Below are 17,164 nucleotides of genomic sequence, written 5' to 3'. Positions count from 1 at the left end.
TTATATATCTCTTTTTCTTACCCTTTATTTTTGAATTTGTATTGGGATCTTACTCTCCTGATTGCCTACAATCTCCCTGAGAGTAAGAACCATATCTTATATAAACTTTGCATCTCCTTAGGACCTAACACAGAGCTTTGTGCATATGAGGCATTTAATAATTGTTTGCTGTTGTTAAGCCAAACAGATGTTTGTTGCTTCACAAACTGATGAACAATATACCTGGAGTGAGTCAAAAGATTTGGATGGGGTAGCTATAAGTAGAACTCAACAGGCATGGGCTCTCACAGGTGGTGAGGAAAATTTTAGCGAATGGTGTCAAACAAAATGAGGGCCTCCAAGCCAAACGTAAGAATTCCTGCAGGATACATATTGACTTAGAAAACTACACATTAAGATTACCTATGTTTTGTTACATTTTTACTTATGTTAAAATATATTTTCTAATAACATTTTGATAAGGTTCAGTCATACTTGGGAATGTGTGCAAGGTGGGGACTTAACACCTTTGATTTATATAGTAGACCATTTGCCTCAAGCAAGAAGTGGCCAGGAAGCTCAGTTCTTTAGGATAAGGTATGGAGCCTCTAGCAACCCCTTGGTCAAGGACACCATCTCCTTTAAAGGGATGTGTTTTTCCTAAAATCAAGAACCTCCCAAATCAAGGCATCCTCTCTCACAAAGGCTGCTCACCATTAACCCGAAGGCCAAATTTCAGCTCACTGCTGCCAGCCACATTGGATGCCACACACCGGTAACTTCCTGCATCTGACAGCTGGGCACGCTTGATCCGGAGAACCCTCCCATCGGCCAACACCATCACGCCAGGCTTAGGAGAGATAGGCTGGCGGCCCCTATACCATGATATTCCTTAGAAAGAGCAACAAAAAAGTCCTGATCAGTCTTCTCAGCTGGTGGGCAGGATAGTCAGAGAAGTAGAGAGTAATTCTGAAGATATAATTATTCCATAAATTCATGGAAGGGAAGGCTGACATACAGAGGAAAATATATGTAATGTAGGAAGAGGCAAGGTGATACAGAGCATAGAGTTCTGGACTTGGAATCAAAAAGACCTGGGTCTGAATCCTATCTTAAACACTTACAAGCTCTGGAACCTTAGACAAATTATAACACTTCTGGGGGCCTTAATTTCTTCATCTGTTAAATAAGAGGGTGATTGCCTCTAAGATAATTTCTAGTGCTAAATTAATGATCTTATGAAGAGTAGTTATCCTGAAATGCATGGAAACATGGAAATAAAAATTCACATTTCTATAGTGCTTCATCTAATCCCATGAGGATATCAACAGTTGCATGCCACATTCTTCCAAGTCTGGAAGTATGTCTTTGATGGGGCCACCAGAGACAAAATGGACAAGGCCATAGTTGGCATCAATCTGATAAGTTAGGAATATGCCCCCCCCAAAACCCACAAGTCTCTTTCAATAGCCTGTCATGGATGGATCAATCTTCAAAAATTTATCTAAACCTTTGAATCTTTATATTTTTAGCCAATACTACATTTCCGGGTAAAAAGTTCCAAAGGGTACCTCATTGGTCCAAAACATATCTCTGTGGCTTCATGGAGATTTCTCAGCTTCTGTCCTCAGGATTAGCTCCTGATCTCTGCATCTACCTTCAGCCCACATCTTTTTCTCTAGCTTTCCTACCACTAGTCTACATAACAAAACCAGTAAGATGAGGGTGCTCTGAGGCATCTTATATTTGGCATAAAGGTCCTAAGTCATTTCAATGTGTCAGGATGTGCTTTCTGGTTCACTCATACCTTAACTATAGAGAGGCTAAGACTCACCAAGGTTCAAAGGATCATAGATTTAAAGCTGGATGAGACCTCAGAGGGCAATCAGTCCAACACCCTCATCTTAGAGATGATAAGCTTCATAGGCTTGGACAGCTAGATGGCACAGTGTATAGAGTGCTGGGCCTCGAGTCAGGGAGACCTGAGTTCAAATTCAGCTTCAGACACTTACACTAGGTGTGTGACCCTGGGAAAGTCACTAAACCTTGTTCACCTCAGTTTCCTCGTCTGTAAAATGAACTAGAGAAGGAAATGGCAAACCACTCCAGTATCTTTGCCAAGAAAATCCCAAATGGGGCCACAAAAAGTCAGACACAACTGAAACAATTGACCAACAACAAACCCAGGGCCCAGAGCGGTTGGGTGATTATCCAAAGTCACACAGCTAGTAGGTAGCAAAGCCAGGATTAAACCCCAGGTCTTCCAACAGTAAATCCATTGCTCAACTGTGCCATGTTGCTTTTCATTTTATTGGATGCAAACAAATCTTATCGAGCAGGTAGGAAGATGCAGCTACTGAGGATATAAGGTTGCTTGAGCAAGGAACTGAGAAAAGATTGTCTTACTGGGAGTAGGGACTCCTGATGCCAGGCATTCCAAGGATACCGAGGTGTTCTCCAATACAGCCTTGTTCACTAGGCCCGGCTCAATGTTGGGGGGCACTAGGGAAAGATAAGGTGAAAACCCCACCCAGACAGACACAGGCACAATGTCTCAGTCCCCTAACCACATACCCCCATGGCCCAAACCAGACTCCCATGGAACCCAGGATTTCCCAAGAACTCCCTTGGTTTAGTTGACTCTTTGCCCAGATATCAGTGGCAGGGAGTGAAGTTCCCCACTCCCTAGTTCCTCACCCATCACCTTCAGCACCACATCCCTTTTGGCCTCTCCAGCCAGGTTGGTAGCCATGCAGGTATAGATGCCTTCATCCCTCAGATCTACCTTCTCAATCTAAAAGAAAAAATAGTCTGGGAGGGGACACTTCCTTCTGTGCATTCCCTTGCAATGCCAGCTCAGCTTGGTCCTTCTGTGGTTCAGTCTTGGTGGGCAATGCCTTGCTGGGGCCAGGCTGTATGCCAGTGCTGGGCTGGTCACAAAGCAGAAGCTGAGAAGGGCATTCTCTGCCCTGGAGTCAGCCCCATCCTGACTCCTAAGAACCTGTCCTGAACAACAACCCCCACAATAGGGAGCCAGATAGGTGGGAGTTATACAATGAATATAGATACAGAGCTCGAAGGAACCTTGGAAACCAATCTATCCCAACCTTTTTTTTTTCAAACAGATGAGGAATATAAAGCCGAGACAGGTTAAGGGATCGGTCCAAGGTCACACAGCTAGCAGTCGCCAGCATCTGGATTTGAACCCAGGTCCTCCAACTCTATAGCCAATGCTCGCTCAATTGTACTACATTGATTCCCATTCCCCAGCGTGAAGCTAGGGCCATCCCATGCCACCCAAGACAGGTACACAAAGCAGCACTTCCCCCTCCAACACCTGCTGTTCATTCTCCAGACTCCCCATCCCACCAGGGGGTCCAAAGCAGGGCCAGGAGCCCAGACAGCTGCTATGAGCCTCCCTGGCATCTAAGATGCCCAACCTCAGGAATGCTGGAGCCTACCTGCAAGCTATCCCCTGTATTCACCAGAGAAACCTCATTCTTCCACCAGCTGAGGCTTGGCATGGGCATCCCAGCTGCCACACACTGGATCGTCACTGGCTGGAGGAAAGGGACTGTGAGGTTCTCACCCCCAAGGATGGTAACTGATGGGTGTTCTACACCAGGAAGAGAGAAAATGAAGGTAACAGTTCAGAGAGGCATTGAAATTCCCCACTCCTCACTGGGAAGGGGTGAGGTCACCCAGAGACCCTGACCTGGGAGGACCTACAGTCCTTCTACATCTCCCTCATCAACTCATCATCCCATTCCCCACAGCGGCCCTTGCAAACCTTTTCATCCTTCCTCAAACTTCCCATGGCTCCTCCTCCTAGTCTCACAAGAGAGAACTTTGCCTCATTTTACAGAAAAAAAAAAACAAAAACAGGTCATTTGCCATGAGCTCCCTCTTCTCCCCTCTTATCATTCAGTGCCTTCTGCCACTCTCTCCTCCTTCATCCCTGTCTTACATGATGAGTTTGCCTTCTTCCTTATCAGACCTATAACCCCTCTCCCTACTCAAGTGATCCCATTCTAGCTCAAATCTTCCAATAGATTGTCCCCTCAGTCATTCCTATTCTCATTTATCTCTCCTTTTCTACTGGTCCATTCTCTGCTACCTACAAACATGTTCATATCTCCCTCATCCTGAAAAAAAAATTCTCACTTGATTCATTCATCTCCACTATCATTCTATATCTCTTCTCTTTTTGTGGCTACACTCCTCGAAAGGCTGCTTACAACAGGTTCCTCTACTTGCTTTCCTCTCTCTTCTTAATCCCTTACAATCAGTCTTCTGACTTTTTCATTCCACCCAAAGTGCTCTCTCCAAAGTCTCTAATGGTCTCTCAGTTGCTAAATCCGATGGCCTCTTCTTAATCCTCCTTCTTCTAGATCTCTCTGTGGCTTTTGACACTGTTGATCACTCTCTCCTCCTTGCTACTCTCTTCTCTCCAGGTTTTCAGGACATCACTCTTCCCTGGGTCTTCTCCTACCTCTCTGACCACTCCTTCTCTGCCTTTTTTTTTGCTGAATCTTCATCCAGATCAGAATCTCTAATCCCATAGATGTCCCTCAGGATACTGTTATGGGTCCTCTTCTCTTCTCCCTCTGTACTACTTCACTTAGTGATCTCATCAGCTCCCATGGATTTAGTACCATCTCTATGTTGCTGATTTTCGCATTTACCTACTCTGCTCCAAATTTTGTGCTGATGCCTATTCTTGCATCTCCAGCTGTGTTTTGGACATCTCAAATTGGATGTTCAGTAGACATCTTAAACTCAACATGTCCAAAATCAAAATCAATATCTTTACCTAAACTGTCCCCTCCTCCTACCTTCCCTACTACTGCCATGTTGAGACCATCCTCCCAGTCCCTCAGGCTCACAGTCTAGGTGTCATCCTTGACTCCTCACTATCTCTCACTCCCCATATCCAATCTGTTGCTTAGGTCTGTTAATTTCACCTTTGCAACATTTCTCCAATATGCCTCCTTCTCTCCTCTGACACTGCTACCACCCTCATTCGGGGCTTCATCACTTTGAGCCTGGACTATTGCAATAACCTGTTGGTGATTGGTCTGCCTCAAGTCTCTTCCCCCCTTCCCCCTCTTCCCCCCCTTCCCCTATCTTTGATTCAAGTACCAAAGTGATTTTCCTAAAATGTAGGTTCAACCATGTCATACACCCTTCCTTCCTCGAGAAACTCTAGTGACTCCCTATCACTTCCAGGATCGAATACAAAATCCTCTCTTTGGCACTCAGAACCCTTCATAATCTTGCCTCCTTCTATCTTCCAGTCTTCTTACATCTTGCTTCTTGCCTCATTCTCTTCAGTCCAGTGACACTGGCCTCCTTGCTTTCCATGAACAAGACCCTCCATCTCCCAAGTCCAGGCATTTTCTCTGGCTCTCCCTCATGCCTGGAATGCTCTCTCTTCTCATCTCTCCCCTTACTGACCTTCCTGGCTTCCTTCAACTCCTAACTAAAATCCCATCTTCTACAGGATGACTTTCCCAACCTCTCTTAATTCCAGTGCCTCCCTCTGTTAATTATTTCTGTTTGTCCTGTATGTAGCTTGTTTGTATGTATTTGTTTGCCCGTTGTCTCCTCGATTAGACTATGGGCTCCTTGAAGGCAGTAACTATTTGTTTTGGGGAGGGGGGTTTGCCTCTTTGTATCCCTGACACTTAGAATAGTGCCTGGCACATAGCATTCACTTAAAAAGGGTCTCTTGCTTCTAAAAGAGTTTTAAGGTTTCAAAAGCAATTTCTTCACAATAGCCCTAGGAGACAAGTACTTTACATATTTTATTCCCATTTTACAGAGGAAGACACTGAGTTTCTGAGAAGCTAAATACCTTCCTTGCCCAGGATCAAACAGCCAGTAAGTGGCCAAACCAATATTTAAACCTCAATCTCCTACCTGTCCTGCTCAGGCCACTACACTATGTTAGAAAAGAAAAGGCACTGACCTGAAAGTCAAGAAACCTCAATCATGCTTGTGACTCCCCCCACATGCCCCACATTTCCACCATCTTGCTGGCTGGTCTGGGGCAAATCACTTGTTCTTTGTACCTCAGTTTCATTTGCAAAGTGGGGATGATCATAGGAGTATTATAAAGATTAAGTGAAACAATAAGAAGGGCTCTGAGGTGTTAGAGGAGTACCAGGGAATAGTCTTTTCTTTCCTAAAACCAGCACAGACTAAGCCCTTTAAACCCATTCTTTATTTATGGGAAGATAGTCCAAAAATATCTCCCTCAGAACTAGCTAATGCATTCCATTCCCTGTGCCAGCTCTCAATGAGATAGATTACCAAGAGAGTGGCCAAAGGACCGCCTACCCTAGAACCCCTCGGCGGACTGGGCCAAGACACATCCATGAGTCTCCAATGGACCACCCCCATCTCTCTCCCACCAGCCCTCTCTGGTCCCTGTTTCAGAGACTGAAATAGCCCCCATGCTCACCATGCACCAACACCTCCACCTCAGCCCCAGCAGTGCCAGCCTCGTTGGTGGCCTGGCAGGCAAAGAGCCCATTGTGGTGTGGCTCCACATGGTCAATCCGTAGCATGGCCCCATCTGTGGATACGTCCACACCAGCAAACTCCCCAGCTGGCCGGCCACTCCGCAGCCATCTGAGAATCCATGTTTCAGAGTGGGAATGGGGTAAGTAGGAAGTAACAACAATACTTAGCATTTATATAGAAAGATGAGGTTTGCAAAAGGCTTTACATGTTATTTGGTCCTTACTGCGAGGGAGGTACTATTAATATCTCCATTTTACAGATGAAGAAACAGAGGCAGAAAAAGGTTAAGGGATTTGCCCAGGGTCACACAGACTATAAATATCTGAAGTGAGATTTGAACTCAGGTTCTCTTGATTCCAAGGTCACTTCTCCAACCACTGTGCCACCTAATTGGAATCGTAGAGACATATCTTGGCACCCTTGGTATCCTTCCAATAGCAAAAATGAGTGCCTGGGAAGCTATACTAGGTAGTCAGGGTCTAAGGCCCCTTGGGCAAACTTTCAGGATTTCACCTTCCAGCACAATTTGATTGCTAGTCAGTTCTCTGCCTCCACCCTCCTTGCTTTGACCAGGGATACCTAGTAGGCCATTCCCACCCTCATGGCATAGGGGAACACAGGAATAACTCTCCATGGAGACTACTCAGCTCTGTACCTGCTGGGTTCAGGAGGGCAATCCTAGGGGAAAATATATTCCTGACACCCAGGAGATACAAATTCTCTTCCACTTCCCTTTCTGCCCCACCTCTCCATACATACTGTACAGTCGGAGCTGGGGAGCCTGTGGCCTGGCAGGGAAGCTCCAAGGAGTGTCCCTTGATAGTAGTCACCTGTCCTGAGCCTTCTCCTACCAGCAGCTGGGGGGGTACTGGGGACAGAATATGCAGTTAGGTAAGTGGTGCCAGCTGACCAGGCAATGTCCCCTCCCTCCAACCCCCAGTCACTTCCTATTGGCTGTTCTATAGTTTCCAGGTATCAAACACCAGGTGGTCACAAGACTTCAAGTGTGGCCAGAATCACATTAAAACATAATTGAAAAATATTTAACACAAAAAGATTTTAAAAAGCACAACACAGATAATGTTAATGTGTGGTTTTCCAAGTCCATATGAGGCCAGTAGGGATTCTCATGTACTGTTTAGTGTCTCCATTTCTATTTCCATTGAACATCACTGCAGTAGTTTATTCTAAGGTGTACATCTCACCATCTTTAAGGACAGGAGTGACATTAACTACTTTGTAGTAATAGGGAAATGTCACTGAGCTGGGAGTCAAGAGACCCAGGCTGGAGTCTTGACTCCAGAGCGCGACCTTAGGCAAACACTTGACCTATGTCTGAGTCTAAGTTAAATGGGGATAATAACCATCCCTACTTATCATGGTCAGTGGATAGAGCTGGCCTTAGAATCAGGGAGTCCCACCTCTGACACGTATTGCCTGTGTGAGCCTGAGAAAGTCTCTACACCTGGAAGTTACTGATGAGCATTGGTAGAGGAGGTTTTCTCATAAAGAGTTCCCTAAACCAATGAAACAATAGGGCTGGACAAAAACAAAAACAAACCTACCACAGAGGAACACTACAAAGATATTAAGACCCTTACAGATAGGGCTTGTTTCATGCTTTGTACTTGTATCCCATGTGCAGAGTGCCTGGCACAGAGTAGGTACTTTAAATAAATACTGTTGACTGATCAAATGAAATGCTGGCTAGAAAAATCTTTGAAGAAAGAGAAAGCATTGTGTATGGGTAAGAAATAAGGCCAATTTGCATTTCTCCTATCATATTTCCTCCGCCCCACCTAGCACATTCACAGAATCCAGAACTTTGCAGAGTAGCTGGTGAGCACTTAATTAGCTCTTGTTAAATGAGCAAACAATAACCTTGCACTTATTTAACAATTTCCCATAACTCTGTAAGTTAGATAGTATTATTATCCCCATTTTATTGATGAGAAAACCAAGACTCAGAGGGAGCAAGTGATTTGTCTAGGATTACAGAGTTGGTTGGAGCCAGGATTAGAACCTGAGTCTCTTGACTTCAAGCGCAGTACTTTTTCTACCACATTATGCTTCCTGGAATAAGTGGATGAGAATGAAGGAAAGCAGGACAATTTGACGATGACAATCAATCAATGAAATAATCAGTGACAATCTGACTTCCCAGTGGGTACTACCCGAGCATTCCCCAAGGTGGCACCTTCCCCCAAAGCCCCCAGTATCCCATGAAGATCAGGGGGGATGGTTGTTCTGATAACAATGACGTCAGTGCTCTGGACGCACACTCCAGCCACCTGGAGGGAGCCCCTTACCTTGCACCTCCACCAGGTAATGGAGCATTGTCTCCCCAGCAGGGCTATTGGCCAAACAGCTATAATGCCCTGAAGCTGCCTCGGTCACACTCTCCAGTCTCAGCACTCGTCCCCTATCCTGGAGCCATGTCCCATTGTTCTCTGTCAGTGGGCTCCCATCCTGGTGCCACGTGAGGGTGGGTGGTGGATGGCCACTTGCTGAACACCCCAGGGCCAGGGGCCTCCCAGCCACTGCCTTTACCACCAGTGGGCCTCCTTCAGCACCCTCTATGGTGGGTGGAACTGGAGAGGAAATGGGGGATTCATTGTAGAATCTCAGAGTCAGAAACAGGTATCTCATCTCCTTTCCTCTCTGGAGTTTTGGAATATTAGAGAAGGGGCCTTATATCTCTGCCTGGGGACCAAGCCACAGTTAGCGGAATAGGATTGCCCAAATCTGCTAACGTCAAGGATATCTCTACTCATGCCCGATCTTAAAGACAGAGAAAAAGCATATATCTGGGAAGGAAGAGAGGAGAGGGAAACAGAGAAGGGAAAGATGCCTAAATTCTTCACTCTGGCAGCAGAGAACTTAGCAAAACCAAGAAGAGATAAAATTCAAGTTCATTTTCCTTTCAAAGGGCCTTGAAAAATCAAAGCAGAGCCAACAACTAGTCCTTCCCCAGGGAGTGCTGTGGGACCCTGGGACCAAGCTGAAGGGAGCTGACTTCAGAGCTGATGTCAACTTCCAGGGTTAGGAATGGCCCACAAATACCCTGCTTTCTTTAACAGCTCTCTGTAGACCAGTCCACCAGGAATTCTTTGGAATCTTTACTGAGCCTAATGAATTTCCAGCTTATTCCACCTCTTACAAAGAATGGATTCTCTGAGCCGTTCCCCAGTGGGTGAAACAGGACACCTTACTCTTCCCAAGTTCACAGAAGGCCCCTAGCCCCACCCTTATGAGTCCCTGTTGTCTGATCCCACTCCATCCCATAGACCCACAGCTGCTCCCTGCAGAGCAAGTTCAGTTTGGTTGAGGGCGCAAGGGGTTACTGATACTGGAACCGCTGCTCTAGGATGAGGAGATAGGCTTGGAGGGCCAGGCCTCAGAGCAAACTTCTTGCTCCTGACTGTCAAGCTCACTGCTCTTTTCCCTGCCCACCCTTATGCCATTTTCTCTCCCCACCCTCCCTGGGAGTCAGCTCACCATAGACATCCAGCCTCACAGCTTTCTCAGCTATTCCTGCTGCATTGCTGGCCTGGCAGATGTACAGCCCAGAGTCTGAGACCTGGGCCTTCCCCAGCTGTAAATGCCGCCCCCCTTTGGCATAAGCCACTTGGGTGCTGGCATGGAGGGGGTCCCCATCTTTGAACCAGGTGATGGTAGGGGTGGGGACACCACGGGCATCACACTGAAGGCGGACCACATGGTCTTCCATGACAGCCACCTCGCCTGTCTCATTGGAGCCCCAGATGGTAGGGGGTGCTGAGAGGGGACAGAGGGAGGCCCAGGTCACAGAGAGCTGTGACATGCACCTGGAGGGCAGCCAGGGCTGTTCTTTCTAGAGTGTCAGACAGATAGCTGTGCTAGGAGCCAAGCTGCCATGGTAGATGTGACATGGAGGAGGTGCCAGCACAAGAAGCATGCCAAAGCAGATACCAGGCCAACATGCAACAAGATGCTGGTGGGATTCATTTCCCCTCCTCCCCCATTCCCCTCGCTCCCCTTGGGATGTGACCTAGCCAACCACCCTCCAAGCCAGGGAAGGAGTAGCTTCCAGGACCTCTCACCAATGTGGCTTGAAGGGCCGGTCCCTGGCCCAAAGCAGGTGCCCAACACCAAGCGGCATGATTTCTGTGCTATGCCACTCATGATAGGGGTAGATAAGAAAGTGACAAAGGTACTTACTATGAATGCTGAGCTGGAAATCCTTGGCCTGCTGGCCGGCTGGGCTGAAGGCCACACACTGATAATGACCTGCATCCCCCAGGTGGCTACTTGGGATCCTGAGAATCTGCCCATCCTCTAAGAGCTGAATATGAGGGTCACCTGGGGATATGGGCCTAGGGAAAGGGTCAGGGGAAAACAGGCTTAAGGTCCAGGAACAACGTAGAAAAGGAGGCTGGGCAAGAATCACAGAATCATAGACTTCGAGCTGAAGAGGACCTTAGAGTTCATCTAGTCCCAAACCCTTCATTTTACAGATAAGGAATCAGAAACCCACAAAAGTTAATCCTGGTCATGTTGGTAGTAAGTGGAAGAGATGGGGTTTGAACCTGGGTCCTCTGATTCCAAATCTACTGCTCCTTCCACTAAGGAGACTGACATCTGAGCCCTGGGCTAAAGACCAGGAAGTGAGAGGATTAGAAATCTCCCCCATCAGTAGTGAGGAATAGGTGTATCATTACCTATTAGATTAAGTTCAGACTCCCAGGGCAGACATTGAGAAGTCCCTTTGCAACTTGGCCCAAGCATACCCTTCTAAGCTCCCCACCCAGTGTTCCCCCAAACCCACTCCCAAATATGCTTTGCTCCTTCCTGTCTCTGTATTCTCCACTCCTTGAAGTGCCCTCCTCTTCCTCTTCTTATCTCCCCTTTCCAAATTCTATTCAAGGCCTTCAAGGATGAGCTACAGTCCCACTTCCTTCATGAAATCTTCTATGATTCCCCAAGCCCACAGGCATCTTTCTCTCCTCTGAGACATTCGTGTAGATTTTACCTTTGGTACCAGTCACTTGGTTCTTAAGCAGACACTGTCTGGCATAGTTTCTTAATTGTTTTAGGTGAGTGAGCCCTCTCTTACCACTAAGCAGAATCTTTCAGCTCAGCTTTCTAGCAGAAGGTCTTACTGTGGACACACTATGCATAGGCTTGTTGAATAATTCACCAGAAGTGAGGAAATGTTCAGTCTAATGCACCTTAGGCAGAGAGAGGGGCTGCAGCAGGGCCTTTTCTGAGCCTCAGGATGGATGGAACATGCCAAGCATCTAACATGGTCTCTGCGTTCTTCCCAGAATCACTCCTGGCCACACCCCTGGTACCCAGATTGACAATCTGGGGAGCTCCCAGCAGACTCCACATCCAACAGCCATGTGTGGATGTCAGACTCACATTGGAGACGGCATCAGGAGGACAGAACAGAGGCCCAAGGACCAAACAGACCTTCTAAGAGGAAAGCACAGGGCTAAGTCTGCCACATGCAGACTCCCCAGGGATTCATAGGCTTCAGTGTATTTAGAACTCAAAGGAGCTCAGAATGTGGAACAGTGTAAAGAATACTGACTCGGGAGTCTGAGTCACTTACTGCCCTTCCTTGGTCCATTCCACTTGGGGCAGGGGTGTCCCTGAAGTGCGGCACTGCAGCTCTACCTCCATGCCAGCCAGACGCAACACCTCCTGAGCTGTTCCTGCTCCACGTACTGAAGGTGGGACTGGCAAAGAGGGGGAAAGGGAGAAAGTGATGTAGGAGGTAGGGTGGGGATGAGGTAGGGGGTATGGATGAGGCCCAAGGAACAAAGAATGGGATGAGTGTCTTAGTCACTACCTGTCAAGCAGAAGATAAGGAGAGCCTCACTCCATCCCACCTGGGTCCAGAAAAAAGAAGGACGGAAAAGGTAGAGCTATGGGCATCCCCAAAGTCTCCCAGTATGGTGCTAAGGAGGTTGAGAGAGATCACTTACCCAGCACAAGGAGATTAACATCCTTCTGAGCCACCCCAGCTCGGTTCACAGCTTGGCAGGTATAGAGGCCTGAGTCGCTCTTCTGAATTTGGGGGAAGTGGAGGGACTGAGCACCATCTGCTAAGTGATATCTGTTGTCCTCAGAGGCCTGGCCAGGGAGATTAAGGAGGACCTGAGATCAAAGAGAACGGTTGCACACCATGCCATAATTTCAGCAACTCTTCTCATTGCCCCTCATTCTGACTTGACATTCCACCTCCTTCCCCCATCACCCTGGGGTCAGGCCCAGACCCTCTCCACCTGAGACCTCTTAGGGTTAGGCAATACTCACTGGCTGACCATCTTTGTACCAGGTGACAGAAGGGGTAGGAAAGCCGCTCACATCACAGTCCAGAGTCAGGGGCTTGCCGGCCATGGTGGACACATTGACTCTCGGTTCCTCTTCCTGGATGTGAGGGGGCACTGAGAAAAAGGGAGCACGGGGTTAAGCCTTATAATGAGGGAGGTGTCATGGGATCTAGAGCACAGCTGAAGAGAATAATACAGTGGAAATTTCTCTGGCCCAGAGTTCAAATCCTGACTCTGGAGATCATTAGCTGCGTGACTTTGGGCAAGTCAATTCCCCTCTCTGGGGTTTAGATTCCTATCTGTAAAATGAGGGAATGGCTAGATAGTCTCTGATGTCCCTTTATGTTCTAGGTCTAGACTAAATAAGCTCATTTAGTCTAATATTTTCATTTTGCAGTTAAGGAAACTGAGGTTCAGAGAGGCCCAAGGTCTCAAAACCAGGTCCTCTAACTCCAAGTCTAGCACTCTTCTTATTGAGCTATTTCTATAAAGGGTATCCCCTCTCTTTCCCTGCTCATTGTGTTTTATTTGGTTTTATTTTTAAGCAATTAAGCATTCATTTCCTTTCCTTACCACCTCCCAATTTAGAAGGGAAAAAAGAAGAAAACCAAAACAATATACAAAGTCAAACAAAAGAAATTTCCACATTGGCCACATCCACGAACGTATGGCTTGTTCTGCACCCAAGGCCATCATCTCTCTATCAGGAGGTGGTATCCATCATCACTGGCCCTCTCCAATCAAGGTTTACCAATGCATTGCTCAGAGGTCTTAAGTCTTTCACAGAAAATGTTTTTAAATTCAACATTATACTCCAATGTTGTTTAGAGTATAGTATGCTCTCCTATATCTACTCAACTTCATTCTATACAAGTTCATATAGGTCTTTCCAAGTTTTTCTAATGGCACCTTTTAGCTTTCTCATAACACAACAGTATTCCATTAAATCCATACGTTGTAATTTGGCCAATCTCCCAACTGATAGATGCTAAGAACACATGTCTGGGAAGGAAAGAAGGAAAGGGCAGGGGAGGAGGTAAAGATGTTTTTTAAGTCTCTTACGCTGACCTGAACTGACTCTTCTGGAGCTCAGCCTCTTGTCTACCTTCTACTCCTTTTGTCCAATTTTGTTGACTCATGGGGTCATAGATTGGGAGGGACCTTAGAAGTCATCATGTCCTAATTTTACAAATGAGGAAATTGAGGCCCTGATGGGGTAAATGACTTGCCCAAGGTCACACAAATAGTAAAGTAATCATCCTGAAGCACAAGTTTGATCATGTCATCCCTCTATTCAATCAATTCCAGTGACTTCCTATCACCTGTAGGATCAAATAGAAAATCCTCATTTTGGCTTATTTTCCTACCTTTCCAGTCTTCTTATACCTCCTAACCACCATATAAATTATCCCTTCCACATCACAAGGGCTAGGGGCACGCCTACCCAATCTGGAAAATTCACACAAAATTTTTTGGCCCTCCCTTCATAACAGCAAAAAGTCTGATTTTTTCAAATGTTTCTTTTATGGGGGTATTTGTAGTACCTTATTGCAAAATTTGGGTTAAGTATTTAATCACAGGCTTTGTGTCATCTGTTGGCCTTTGAGTGTCATCTGCAACTTCCAAAAAACTCCCCCCCCCAAATTCCCATTTAACTTCTTATGCTGACCCCCAATATATTGAAAGTGAGATGGGGAAGGGCTAACTATACTCTTTGATCCATTGACATGGCCTCTTGGTTATTCCCCAAATAAGATACCCCATCCCTTGGCTTCCAGCATTTTCTCTGGGTGCCACCTCCCCCCCATGCCTGGAATGCTCTTCCTCCTCATCTCCAGTTTCTGCTTCTTTTAAATCTCAACTAAAACCCCACCTTCTGAAAGTTTTCTCAGTCCCCCTTAAGGCTTTCTCCAATGTATCCTACACATATCTTGTCTGTACGTATTGTTTGCATGTCATCTCCCCAGTTATACTGGGAGGTTCTTGAGAGGAGCCACTGTGGTTGCTTTTTCTTGTTTCTCCAGCACTTAGTACAGTGCCCAGCACATAATAGTTACTTAATATTTGTCTGACTTGACTTGAACAGATGCAGGGTCAAGTTAATAGATCCAGGAGAATAATCTCCACAATGATTATACTAATTTAAGGAAAATCAGCACTAAAAAGTTACTGAAGATAGAAGAACTGCAAAGATCATTTCTGGGCCCAAGGGATAAATAATGAAATACACTTCTCCCCTCTTGGTAGTGAAGTGGGGAACTATGTGTGCAGAGTAAGGAAAGGGCTAAACCAGGTAATTCTTTTAAAGGCATCAAAAAAAATTTAAAATTTAAAATTTAGAAAGGCATCTGTAAAAGTTTTAAGATAATGCAATGGAATACTATTGTGTTATAAGAAATGATGAACAGTTAGACTTCAGAAAAACCTGAGAAGACTTATACAAACTGATGCTGAATGAAGACAAGCAGAACCAGGAGAACATTGTACATAGTAACAGCCACATTGTGCAGTGATTAACCATAATAGACTTAGCTCTTCTCAGCAATGCAATGATCCAAGAAATCCAAAAGACTCATGATGGAAAATGCTATCCACATCCAGAGAGAGAACTGACAGAATCTGGATGCAGATCAAAGTGTACTATTTTTACTTTTTTCTTTCCATTTTGTTCTGATTTTTCTTTCACAACACGACAAATGTGGAAATGATTGTACATGTATATCCTATATCTGATTGCTGGCTATCTTGGGGAAGGGGGCAAGGAAGGGAGGGAGAAAAAATTGAGGGGGGAGAAGCCAAGATGGCAGAGTAGAAAGACACACATATGCTAGCTCCAAACCCACAGCCCATAAAATATCTGTTAAGAAGAACTCCCAACAAATTCTGGAGCAGCGGAAGCCACAGAACAACAGAGTGGAGGAGATTTCTGTTCCAGGGAGCCCTGAAAACCTGACGTGAAAGGTCCATCGTGCACCAGACCCAGAGCAGAGCCCAGCCCTGCCTTGGCTGCGCGGCACTGAGGGGAGCAGATCCCAGCAGGCTTCAGGGACAGAATCTCTGGCAGCTGGGCAGGTCCCTCCACCCACAGGTGACAAGGGTTGGTGAGAGGGTCTTTTTGGGTGGCCAGCAGGGTAGTGGGGTGTCCCCGTGGCTCGGGTCCCCTCAGGAGGCAGCAGTGGGGGCAGTGGCAGACAGGGGTTCCCAAAGCAGGCAGGAGCTCAGATCCATTGTTGAAGGTCTCTGTATAAACCCCCTGAGGGAACTGAGTCCCATGTGGCAGCCCTGCCCCCACCTGAGCACCTGAACTTAATCTCACACTGAATAGCAGCCCCGCCCCTGCCCAAAGCCCTGAGGCTGGGAAGCAGCATTTGAATCTCAGACTCCAAGCACTGGCTGGGCGGGATCTGGAGGTGTGGTGGGAGTGGAAAGAAGACTCAGAAGTCAAGTCACTGGCTGGGAAAATGCCCAGAAAAGGGGAAAAAAAGACTATAGAAGGTTACTTTCTTGGTGAACAGATAATTTCTCCCTTCCTTTCAGATGAGAAAGAGCAAGGCTTACCATCAGGGAAAGACACAGAAGTCAAGGCTTCTGTACCCCACACATCCAAAATAAATATACCATGGGCTCAGGCCATGGAAGAGCTCAAAAAGGATTTTGAAAATCAAGTTAGAGAGGTGGAGGAAAAACTGGGAAGAGAAATGAGAGAGATGAAAGAAAAGCATGAAAAGCAGGTCAACACCTTGCTAAAGGAAACCCAAAAAATGCTAAAGAAAATAACACCTTGAAAAATAGGCTAACTCAATTGGCAAAAGAGGTTCAAAAAGCCAATGAGGAGAAGAATGCTTTCAAAAGCAGAGTTAGCCAAATGAAAAAGGAGGTTCAAAAGCTCACTGAAGAAAATAGTTCTTTCAAAATTAGAATGGAACAGATGGAGGCTAATGACTTTATGAGAAACCAAGAAGTCATAAAACAAAACCAAAAGAATGAAAAAATGGAAGATAATGTGAAATATCTCATTGGAAAAACAACTGACCTGGAAAATAGATCCAGGAGAGACAATTTAAAAATTATGGGCCTACCTGAAAGCCATGATCAAAAAAAGAACCTAGACATCACCTTTCATGAAATTATCAAGGAAAACTGCCCTGATATTCTAGAACCAGAAGGCAAAATAAGTATTCAAGGAATCCACAGATCACCGCCTGAAGGAGATCCAAAAAGAGAAACTCCTAGGAACATTGTGGCCAAACACCAGAGTTCCCTGGTCAAGGAGAAAATATTGCAAGCAGCTAGAAAGAAACAAATCAAGTATTGTGGAAATACAATCAGGATAACAC

General features: G+C 46.0%; 1 protein-coding gene across 8 annotated transcripts in view; it reads right to left on the bottom strand.

Annotated features, from left to right (window-relative positions):
• Positions 1-17,164, bottom strand: part of HMCN2 (hemicentin 2) — a 175,963-nt gene that overhangs the window by 82,098 nt on the left and 76,701 nt on the right. For 5 of the 8 annotated variants that reach the window (XR_011972238.1, XM_072632716.1, XM_072632714.1 and 2 more), the window contains exons 27-38: positions 12,811-12,941; positions 12,480-12,651; positions 12,104-12,230; positions 10,708-10,862; positions 10,006-10,284; positions 8,817-9,098; positions 7,267-7,375; positions 6,446-6,615; positions 3,441-3,595; positions 2,677-2,773; positions 2,386-2,481; positions 694-870 (exon numbers count right to left, since the gene is read on the bottom strand). Coding sequence is in view for 7 of the 8 variants with exons in the window: in XM_072632716.1 (XP_072488817.1) it covers positions 694-870; positions 2,386-2,481; positions 2,677-2,773; positions 3,441-3,595; positions 6,446-6,615; positions 7,267-7,375; positions 8,817-9,098; positions 10,006-10,284; positions 10,708-10,862; positions 12,104-12,230; positions 12,480-12,651; positions 12,811-12,941 (1,950 nt within the window). In the remaining variant the exon portion in view is untranslated. The remainder of the gene's footprint in view (positions 1-693; positions 871-2,385; positions 2,482-2,676; positions 2,774-3,440; positions 3,596-6,445; positions 6,616-7,266; positions 7,376-8,816; positions 9,099-10,005; positions 10,285-10,707; positions 10,863-12,103; positions 12,231-12,479; positions 12,652-12,810; positions 12,942-17,164) is intronic. The other 3 variants (XM_072632717.1, XM_072632718.1, XM_072632720.1) reach the window with 2 other exon arrangements.

This window comes from Notamacropus eugenii, chromosome 1 (genome assembly GCF_028372415.1).
Source record: "Notamacropus eugenii isolate mMacEug1 chromosome 1, mMacEug1.pri_v2, whole genome shotgun sequence".
Classification (NCBI taxonomy): Eukaryota; Metazoa; Chordata; class Mammalia; order Diprotodontia; family Macropodidae; genus Notamacropus; species Notamacropus eugenii.
The sequence above is the reverse complement of the archived record's forward strand: the minus strand, read 5'-3'. Positions and strand labels throughout refer to the sequence as shown.